Genomic DNA, 11,091 nt, shown 5'->3' with positions numbered 1-11,091 from the left:
TCAAGGTCATTGGCCACAGATAAAATGACGTCAAATCACGTTATATCTACAGTAGCTTTGATTGGACTGATCATGTCAACATCATACTTTCAAAATCTTAGCTAGCAGTCATCATCATGAATCAAGTCAACAATCCACTGGCAAATCCTTTTTAATCCTTGTCATATGAAGAAAAATTATAGATAAAACGTATCGGTGCTCAACAAGTTGGAAATCGCAAATTCAACAATGAGTGGTTTGGAAGGAATCAGTGGCTAACTGCAAGCATTGCAAAGCAATCACTAGCCTGGATTCTGGGGATGGGGGAGGGTCTATTAGAAGGTAGTAGGGCTCTTTTATATTTTCTCAGAAGTACTGAGTTAGGTAGGAGGATTTAGAAATGTTGTAAACCGTGATTGACCACACACTCCAGCACAGTAGATGGCGGCATGCACCTTTAACGTTGGTTTGTGGGCCGCCGTTATATCACAGAAGAAGAAGAGGGATTGATTACGTAATTTCTTTATTCAGAAAGGAAAACGTATTGGGGTGTGCGAGACTAGACATCAGAAGAGTTACAGGGAGTGTTAAGTGGTGATGTCCCATCATTTCAGGTTGAGGGCATGAGGTAGGAATGAATATATTTAAATAGTGGAGAAGGGTGGTGTTAATTATTAATAATAATTTTGAATTTGTGAGTGTAGTGTTAGATGGTAGGGTATTTCTTTATTTTATTTTATTTTTCAAGCAAAATATAAGGGAGTTGTACTCCAGTCTAGTAGGTGGCGGTAATGCAACAAATTGGATGCCAACCGCCCTTAAAACCTCATTGAAGAAGAAGAAGAAGACGGAAAGGGAAACGCTAGTCAGAGAATTTGCGCTATAGGGTCGTGATGACTTGTTAAAATTCTGTTAATTCACTTTTAAATCCTATCATAATCATTTGACTTAAGCTAACAAATCTACATTAAAGTGTCTAATTCAGGAAGCTAACAAAATAGACTGTCATCATAGCAAACGGTTTTCTACGTAGCTCTGCCTTTTAAACGTGTCCTTGCGCAAACATTATTAACGATCAAGCCCAACATCTGACTGTCTGTATACTGCTGTCATGGATCAAATAGCGATCACTGCAGAAGTACCAAAGGTGAGTTGGTTAGTTAACTTATCTAGTCAGTCCGACATTCTGGACATGTAAAATGGCCCTGGTCGTGGCAAAAACCGAGCCTTTAAATGGCTTGTCTTGGGGAGGGCAGGTAACATGACCTAATTTTAAATACAGCTATAAATGAATTGATCTAAATAGCACTTGCTAGCTAACGTTAGTTAATTCAGCCGTTTATCAATCAATACCAGCCAAGTTTGATACTCGCTAACAGGCTGACATGCTTCAAACGTTGGCTAATTCGAGCTAGTCAGACAAGTCAGGGCATGGCTGGCTTTTTTTAAATTGACAGTATGGGTGACATGTAAGGTTATAGCACAGATGGAACAATGAGACAGATAATTCACCGGATGTATAAATGTGAAGCATCCGCTTGGCATTTCCACTCACTACTAAATATGGTAGTGAGAGGAAGCCATATGAGAAAATTTGCAGAATTTCGGCCAAAAAATGGGAGAAGACGTACCGAGATCGATTTTTTGGCCGAAATTCTGCAAATTTTCTCATCGATGAAACATTTGATGTCAATACAGTTTTCTGTCACCAAAACTAAAATCTGTTACAAACAGAGTGGAGTAAGTTTTGTAGACTTTACCTTTTGCCAAAGTTTTTAAAAAGTGCGTTGTTTAGGAGTGCAAAGGCGAATTGAGTTATTGCAAATGTGTGCTAGAACGCGCCAAAAGGATTACTCATTTGTTCCGTTTGAAACGACAGGCTGGCTGTATCTTGGTTTAGTTATAAAAAAAAATATTTGGTTATGGTTAGTTTCACTAGATTAGTAACTAGCAGCTAGCTAATTGGTTACTGTTTTATTCAAGCACATGGTACATGGATATGTTAGCAAATGGATGCATCCTGTTGTTGTATTGTATTGCCATTACCTAACTAATAATGTGAATGAATGGTCCTTCAGAGTCCATGGGGCGCAACCACAACCAAGGTGGTGTCTCCCTGCTCCTTCACTGATGTCATGAGCGAGCAGCTGGCCAAGCAACTGGATGATGAAAGTAATGCTTTCCCTGATTTCTCAAAGTAAGTCCCATCAGTATCACCTGTCTGTGTTATTGATTCTCATTAACTCGTAAGGACATTTGAATGACATATTCACTCTCTTTTCTAGCCGGTGTGCACTTCAGTGTCAATTGTTAGTGTCACTGTAAAGAAAGAAAAGTTGCACACTATATATGCTCCTAACAATTTAATGGGCAAACCTAATAACCTAATTGTAAGTCAAACCACACTGACATTGGGTTATTTTTGAGAGGGATGTATCTTGAACTGCATTGTTGGTTAAGGGCTTGTAAGTAAGCATTTCACGGTAAGGTCTACACCTGTTGTATTCGGCGCATGTGACAAATAAAATTTGATTTGATGTTTATGGCCGATATCCTATGTCTCTGTTTTAGTGTCAGCGCTGATCTGGATGCCGGTGAGGAGCCAGAGACAGACAGTGATCTGATGCTGGCTCAGATGCTGCAGATGCAGTTTGACAAGGAGTTTGACACCCAGCTGCGCACGGAAGAAAAGAAGTTCAATGGGGATAGCAAACGTAAGCCTATGGACAAGTCCTGTATTAAAACCATACAAGGGTTGTTGCTATACCAGTATCGCGATACTCTGAGCTATCGTGGCAATGAATCAAAACAGGAAGTAGATTTAATTTATTGGAAACAAAGAGCATTATGTTGTCACCTAAAGTCACATTTGTTTACTTTGCAAGCTATAGCATCCACAATTTTACATAAAGTAGGTTTTCTAGGACCCCAGAGTTTTTTTTTTTTTTTGCCATGGAAAAACTGGTATCGTAGTATCGCGATCCTTGTATTGTGACAACCCTATGAAGGGTTGTGTTCCTTAGGCACCAAATGAAAGAAAACAGACGTTTTTTCATTTTCAGTAGCAAAATGTTTTCTGTTTGATACTCTAATAAACATAACCAGGTTTCTGGAGTGTAAAAAGGAATCAAGTGGGAATATGAAGAATTTGAGCAATGATTGGTATATACTGTTGCAGTGTCCATCTCCTTTGAGAACTATCGCATGGTGCACACTTACGAGGACAGCGACAGCGCCGAGGATGAAGTTGATTGGCAAGATAGTCGTGACGACCCCTACAAAGCTGGTAAAGCCTATCCCTTTGTCATTTTACCCCTATATTAGTATTGTAGCTAGGCCCTATACATCTACTGTATACATGTAACAGGACAACGTCTTGCTGCATAGAATATTGGTGGCTGTTAGTCTTTTCATGATATTGGTGACTGGTGGCTGTTTATATTATTTTTATTTTATTTTTATTTTTATTTTTGGTCATTTAGCAGACGCTCTTATCCAGAGCGACTTACAGGAGCAATTAGGGTTAAGTGCCTTGCTCAAGGGCACATCGACAGATTTTTCACCTAGTCGGCTCGGGGATTAGAACCAGCAACCTTTCGGTTACTGGCACAACGCTCTTACCCACTAAGATACCTGCCGCCCATATTAAAGCAATAGTTCAACTTTCTATATTAACTTTTGTTTAATGTATTCTAGACAAGCCCACGACAACTCCAAGGAGAGGCTTTACTGGGAAAGGCAAGAACATCACTACTAAGCACGATGAGGTTGTGTGTGGCAGGAAGAATACTGCACGCATGGACAATGTAAGAGTGACAATAAGATCACCTTTTGGCTTGGTACAGCATTATTCAATAGACAGTCCAGTGTTGGAAGCTACTCTGAAAATATATTTTACCAAGATACCAATTACTTCACACTGGAAGAAGTTAAGTTACACTAAAGCTTCCCTTAAGAAAAATATATTTGACCTAACTAAAGTTATTTTGATAAAATAGTTCACTACATCCAAACTACTTAGTGAAAAATTATCATATCTAAATCTAAAATGTCATAGACTACAAATTGCAAAAACCGATCACTTTGGGGTCATATGTTAATAGAATGTGTAATTTAGCCTGTTAAACACACAAACTGTTTGAAGTGAGAATTAGGCAGGTCTGATAATGAAAAATAAATGCTATTATTGCCGACACCCATATTTTATTTTATTTTTGCAAAAAAGTAATGTGTAGTTCCAGTAGTTAGCTACACCCCTACATGGCAAAAAAGGAATTAACTACTGAAAACGTTACCTAGATTTGGATTTAGATCAACTACCACCAAGCTACTAAATGTAGTTATATTACTAGTTGAACTACATGTAGTTCACTACTCCCCAACACTGAGAAAGATACATGGCTATTTAACGTCGTTAGCAGTTGTCTCCATTAGCTTTGAAATGTGTGGCTTAATGTTCATACACACTGAAGTGGACATATCCTGAACTGTCAGCCATTTTGTAATCTCCCTCTCTGTCTTGTCCTCCCAGTTTGCCCCAGAGATCAATGTGGGAGATGGGCTTGGCATGGACCTGAAGCTCTCCAACCAGGTGTACAACTCCCTCAAGCAACACTGCTACTCCGAGCAGCGTCGCAGTGCCCGGCTGCATGAGAAGAAGGAGCACTCCACTGCTGTGAGTTTATACAAATAGTAGTGCTGAGCGATTAACCAACATTTCTGTTATTTTTTTGTTTTTTAAACAACAAATTGACTGATGTTGGTTCAGTTATTTGAATTCGATTTCATTTGTGTTTTTTCTGTGAGCTCAATGTGCACATTGCACAGTTTCTCTAGAGATAAATCAGATCCAGCCTGAACTGTGCGATGTAATAGGGAGTTGTAGTTTCCAACTGGCCAATATTCTACATAGTTTAGTGCATAAAACTTGGTAATTTTAACTACAAAGACCATAATCCATTGCTCATCTACTTGTCCGCTCTGTTTCTTTCATGCCTGCTACGGAAGAGGCAGAATGCGCAATCGTGAGGGTATATAGAGAGCAGCTGTTGCTTCGCGAGGTATCTCTACCTAAAAATACATGATCTAAGTGATTGATAGTTGGTATTCAGCAGTCATAAAAAAAGTATGCCTTATTTACTTTGAAGAACTACAAAATAGTGATTTTGTCAGACAGCATAGGCAGCAGCTCTATAGAGATGAGATGATGACTTGGAATAAAATAATAGTCAAGTAAAACAAATTTAATATACACTACTTTAATAAAATATTTCAGTTATGTGAATAAATTAGCAGTGGTGTAAAAATACTTTAAAGTACTACTTAAGTAGTTTTTTTGGAGTATCTGTACTTTTGACTCCTTTTACTTCACTACATTCCTATAGAACATAATGTACTTTTTACTTCATACATTTTCCCTGACACCCAAAAGTACTTGTTACACACTTATCAAGAGAACATCCCTGGTCATCCCTACTGCCTCTGATCTGGCGGACTCACTAAACACATGCTTCATTTAGTAAATGATGTCTGAGTGTTGGAGAGTGCCGGCTATCTGTAAATAAATAAATAAACAAGAATTGTGCTGTCTGGTTTGCTTAATATAAGGAATTTGAAATGATTTTTACTTTTGATACTTAAGTATATTTTAGCAATTACATTTACTTTTGATACTTAAGTATATTTAAAACCAAATACTTTTAGACGTTTACTGAAGTAGTATTTTACTGGGTGACTTTCACTTTTACTTGTCATTTTCTATTATGGTATCTTTACCTTTACTTTTTTCCACCACTGTAAATGAGTGATAAGCAGTCATGGGCTGTCACCACCATCATGGGGACTTGTATTAATTGTTTTATTCTGTGTTACAGCATTCAAACCAAATAATCGAAAACGTGATTATAAACAAATTATCAAACCGAACCGACTTCAAAAAGCACTAATCGCTCAGCACTAACAAGTAGCAAAATTCACTGTAGAAGTCTTTGAATTTCAAAATAACACTATGCTAAGGCTTATACAATCAGATCTGTATAATTTGAATGTACTTTCATTCTTTCCTAATTCTCTCCTCCTGATCCTCTTTCATGCTTTGTTTTTTTTCTCCCCTTGTCTCTCACAGGAACAAGCAGTGGACCCAAGGACCCGTCTGCTCATGTTCAAAATGGTGAACGCAGGCATTCTGGAGAACATCAACGGCTGCATCAGCACCGGGAAGGAGTCTGTGGTGTTCCACGCAAATGGGGGAAGGTGAGGGTGTCATCGTTACAAGTTATGTCGCAAGAACCCACACCTTGAATTGGCTGACCAAAGGTTGATTGACCGAAGGCCTAAAGGTGTTGTTACCTGCCTAATGATGAGTCAGATCTGAATAGAAATTTCCCCAACTCTGGTTGTCTAAGGTTATGGCATGACATTTACATTGTGATGACATAATCATTGACAGATTCTATAGCAGTAGCTTTATTTACCATATGTTATTAGCCATAGTTGTAATACAGTTTAATATCTGTTTAATACAGTGGGGGGGGAAAGTATTTAGTCAGCCACCAATTGTGCAAGTTCTCCCACTTAAAAAGATGAGAGAGGCCTGTAATTTTCATCATAGGTACACGTCAACTATGACAGACAAATTGAGGAAAAAAAATCCAGAAAATCACATTGTAGGATTTTTAATGAATTTATTTGCAGATTATGGTGGAAAATAAGTATTTGGTCACCTACAAACAAGCAAGATTTCTGGCTCTCACAGACCTGTAACTTCTTCTTTAAGAGGCTCCTCTGTCCTCCACTCATTACCTGTATTAATGGCACCTGTTTGAACTTGTTATCAGTATAAAAGACACCTGTCCACAACCTCAAACAGTCACACTCTGTCCACACCTCATACAAGACCACTGATAATCTCCCTCGATCTGGGGCTCCACGCAAGATCTCACCCCGTGGGGTCAAAATGATCACAAGAACGGTGAGCAAAAATCCCAGAACCACACGGTGGGACCTAGTGAATGACCTGCAGAGAGCTGGGACCAAAGTAACAAAGCCTACCATCAGTAACACACTACGCCGCCAGGGACTCAAATCCTGCAGTGCCAGACGTGTCCCCCTGCTTAAGCCAGTACATGTCCAGGCCCGTCTGAAGTTTGCTAGAGTGCATTTGGATGATCCAGAAGAGGATTGGGAGAATGTCATATGGTCAGATGAAACCAAAATATAACTTTTTGGTAAAAACTCAACTCGTCGTGTTTGGAGGACAAAGAATGCTGAGTTGCATCCAAAGAACACCATACCTACTGTGAAGCATGGGGGTGGAAACATCATGCTTTGGGGCTGTTTTTCTGCAAAGGGACCAGGACGACTGATCCGTGTAAAGGAAAGAATGAATGGGGCCATGTATCGTGAGATTTTGAGTGAAAACCTCCTTCCATCAGCAAGGGCATTGAAGATGAAACGTGGCTGGGTCTTTCAGGATGACAATGATCCCAAACACACCGCCCGGGCAACGAAGGAGTGGCTTCGTAAGAAGCATTTCAAGGTCCTGGAGTGGCCTAGCCAGTCTCCAGATCTCAACCCCATAGAAAATCTTTGGAGGGAGTTGAAAGTCCGTGTTGCCCAGCGACAGCCCCAAAACATCACTGCTCTAGAGGAGATCTGCATGGAGGAATGGGCCAAAATACCAGCAACAGTGTGTGAAAACCTTGTGAAGACTTACAGAAAACGTTTGACCTGTGTCATTGCCAACAAAGGGTATATAACAAAGTATTGAGAAACTTTTGTTATTGACCAAATACTTATTTTCCACCATAATTTGCAAATAAATTCATTAAAAATCCTACAATGTGATTTTCTGGATTTTCTTTTCTCATTTTGTCTGTCGTAGTTGATGTGTACCTATGATGAAAATTACAGGCCTCTCTCATCTTTTTAAGTGGGAGAACATGCACAATTGGTGGCTGACTAAATACTTTTTTTCCCCACTGTAGATGTTTTGGTACAGAACTACTTCCCTAAATGTCTCTGTTAATTAAGTTGAAGTTTCTAAGGGTTTCAATACTGTTTTGTGTGTTTTCGTCCTCTCCTAGCATGGAGAAGAATGCTGTCCCAGATGAGTGTGTGCTCAAGGTCTTCAAGACCACACTCAACGAGTTCAAGAACCGTGACAAGTACATCAAAGATGACTACCGCTTCATAGACCGCTTCAGCAAGCTGAACCCCCGCACGATCATCCGCCTGTGGGCTGAGAAGGAGATGCACAACCTGGCACGGTGGGTGGTGGCGATGTCACCTACACTGAGTCTACAAAACATTAAGAACACCTGCTCTTTCCATGACACACTGACCAGGTGAATCCAGGTAAAAGCTATGATCCCTTATTGATGTCACTTATTAAATCCATTTCAATCAGTGTAGCTGAAGGGGAGGAGACAGGTTAAAGAAGGATTTTTAAGCCTTGAGACATGGATTGTGTATGTGTGCCATTAAGAGGGTGAATGGGCAAGACAAAAGTGCCATTGAACAGGGTATGGTAGTAGGTGCCAGGCGCACCGGTTTGAGTGTCAAGAAATGCAACGCTGTTAGGTTTTTGTTTTATCAAGAAAGGTCCACCACTGAAAGGACATCCAGCCAACTTGACACAATGTCGACTCAATATTAGGAAGGTGTTCTTAATGTTTTGTACACTCAGTGTATATGGACCAACACCAATCCACCTGATTTTAATCTAAACTCAATTCATCAGTATGAAGAAGGCTGACATTCCATGCCCCGAGGTGGTGGTTCTGAAGAAGCACATCCTTGTGATGTCGTTCATCGGCAAGGACCATGTGCCGGCTCCCAAACTGAAGGAGGCCATGTTGGGCTCTGAGGACATGAAGAGGGCCTATGACCAAGTGGTTCATGTAAGTGCAGCTTTGCCACTATGCACTTTAATATAGACATGGTTCTATTGGTATATAGTTGCATACATTTTACTAATATTTCTGGTTGTAAGCGCTAGTTCCATAGTGATGAGTATCCAGAGAGTTACCATATCATATGTGGTCCTCTGTAGCTCAACTGGTAGAGCACGGCGCTTGTAACGCCAAGGTAGTGGGTTCGATCCCCGGGACCACCCATACACAAAAAATGTATGCACGCATGACTGTAAGTCGCTTTGGATAAAAGCGTCTGCTAAATGGCATATTATTATTATTATTATTATTATTATTCTGGATTATTTTGACCCCTGGATGTCTGTCTGGCCTTGCAGATGATGCAACAGTTGTATCAGGAGTGTAACCTCGTCCATGCTGACCTGAGTGAATACAACATGCTGTGGCATGAGGGCAAGGTACGCTATTCATCCTTTTCGTCTAACCGTTATATATCCAGGTGGGTCAATCTACACCTTAATTTTTACACTGGAAATCCAGGCATGAGATTGTGCCTTGAGTGATGTAATCATCTTGTCTTTTGAAGGTTTGGCTGATTGATGTGAGTCAGTCCATCGAGCCCAATCACCCTCACAGCCATGAGTTCCTGTTCAGGGACTGCAGGAACGTGGCTACGGTAAGTTAGCTCACAGTTATCCAAGTACTGTAGGTTTAAATTGCCTGTTATAATGTACAGCTCACAGTAAATACTGACTAAAGTCCTGATTTGCTGTCACAACAATCAAAATGATGTGAATTTTATCAATCAAATTTGAATGGATAATATATTTAGCTGCCACACCTCAAAACATGCAATGAATGTTGGTGGAAAATGAGCGAAAGTCTAAACCAATATGTAAACTATTCTTAGACCAGTGTTTGTATCAGTGACAAGCTGTTGGTTTTAATACCAAGATATCGTTTTTTTATCTCTTCAACGCAGTTCTTCCAGAAGGGCGGGGTGTCTGAGGCCATGAACGTGTACGAGCTCTTCAACGTTGTGTCAGGGCTGCAGCTCAGTGGTGACAGTGAGGCAGAGTTCCTTGCCCAGGTCAGAAAACCTTGAAGGCCATATGAGGGGTTTATTTCTCTGGTGGTGATTCATGTAGTTGTATTGAATTTACAGAAATGCCTTTTTCAGGCTGTTTTAAAGTGGGCTCTCACGTTATCTATAGTCTCACACAGCAGCAAAATCTATCATGTACTAAAGTGCCTTTTTGGGGTAGGGATGTTTATACTGGATTTTGACCCCAATCCATTAAATTAAATTGTATAAAGCGCCACAAATGCATTCGTCACAAAGTGCTTACCAGGAAACCTGGGATTAAAATAGTCATTTTCATACAAAGTTGTTGTTTTCTAGATCGAGGCACTGGAGAAGATGAATGAGGACCACGTGCAGAGAAGGGGCAAGAAAATGTACACCTTCAGCACCAGTGACGGAGGGCCTCCCCTATTACACGACGAGGATGATTAACAATGAGATATTAGACACCATGAATAGCTGCATGGAACCTGTTTGGTTGATTGTTTGAGAGAATGGGTCGAGTAAACCCCCCCCCATGGTCTCTCACAATGAGGAATGCAAGAGGTCGAAAGGTCGCTGCATCCCAAGATGGTGTCATAGGCTACACTGGGATCAGTGGGCTAAAAAGGCTCCCGACCACCTCCATGAAATGTCATCATCTCATCCCATTACTACGGCTGCAGATGGATCAGTGGGCTAAAAAGGCTCCCAACCACCTCCATGAAATGTCAACATCTCATTCCATTACTACGGCTGTAGATGGAATGGATGGGGACATCTGAGGGGATACATGACAGATAATGCATCTACATGCACACACAATAATTGCTTTTGAAATTAGAGGGTATTAGTAACCAGCATTAATGACATTATGAACAAGTTATATTCACGAGTAAACTGAGCTCGAATGAAAAGAGCATTGCATTATGTTCTGAATGGAACAAATTGTCATCCAACATTTTGGTGAAGAGACCAAAGTATCAGTGAATATTTTAATCATGAAAAGGTGCTGTGAATGAAGACACACAATTAATTGTTTGTCATTGTCTCCCAAGATACAATGAGGTCCATTGTACTTACAATGGAGCTGTCATGTTTGTGTGCTCTCTGTAATTGCAATATTATGGTGGAAATAAATGGTAAAAATAATTTATGCTTTGTCATTTTGCTTCG

The 11,091-nt window shown here is 40.2% G+C and overlaps 1 protein-coding gene across 2 annotated transcripts; it reads left to right on the top strand.

Moving 5' to 3' along the window:
* The first annotated feature begins 660 nt into the window (after window positions 1-660).
* LOC311102834 (serine/threonine-protein kinase RIO3-like) lies at window positions 661-11,067 on the top strand. 2 transcript variants are annotated; one of them, XM_084144276.1, is made up of 13 exons: window positions 661-1,126; window positions 2,058-2,176; window positions 2,551-2,693; window positions 3,158-3,265; window positions 3,676-3,785; window positions 4,511-4,654; window positions 6,104-6,231; window positions 8,064-8,324; window positions 8,720-8,879; window positions 9,230-9,310; window positions 9,439-9,528; window positions 9,835-9,942; window positions 10,255-11,067. In XM_084144276.1, the coding sequence occupies exons 1-13, from the start codon at window positions 1,091-1,093 to the stop codon at window positions 10,366-10,368; spliced, it is 1,602 nt and encodes a 533-aa protein (XP_084000402.1). In that variant the 5' UTR covers window positions 661-1,090; the 3' UTR covers window positions 10,369-11,067. The 2 variants fall into 2 exon arrangements, with proteins under 2 accessions (XP_084000402.1, XP_084000403.1); XM_084144277.1 differs by having other exon boundaries at window positions 662-1,126; window positions 8,064-8,246.
* The last annotated feature ends 24 nt before the right edge of the window (window positions 11,068-11,091 follow it).

Source organism: Coregonus lavaretus, assembly GCF_964263955.1.
Source record: "Coregonus lavaretus genome assembly, chromosome: 2".
NCBI classification, from domain to species: domain Eukaryota; kingdom Metazoa; phylum Chordata; class Actinopteri; order Salmoniformes; family Salmonidae; genus Coregonus; species Coregonus lavaretus.
This window is presented reverse-complemented; position numbering and strand designations above follow the sequence as displayed.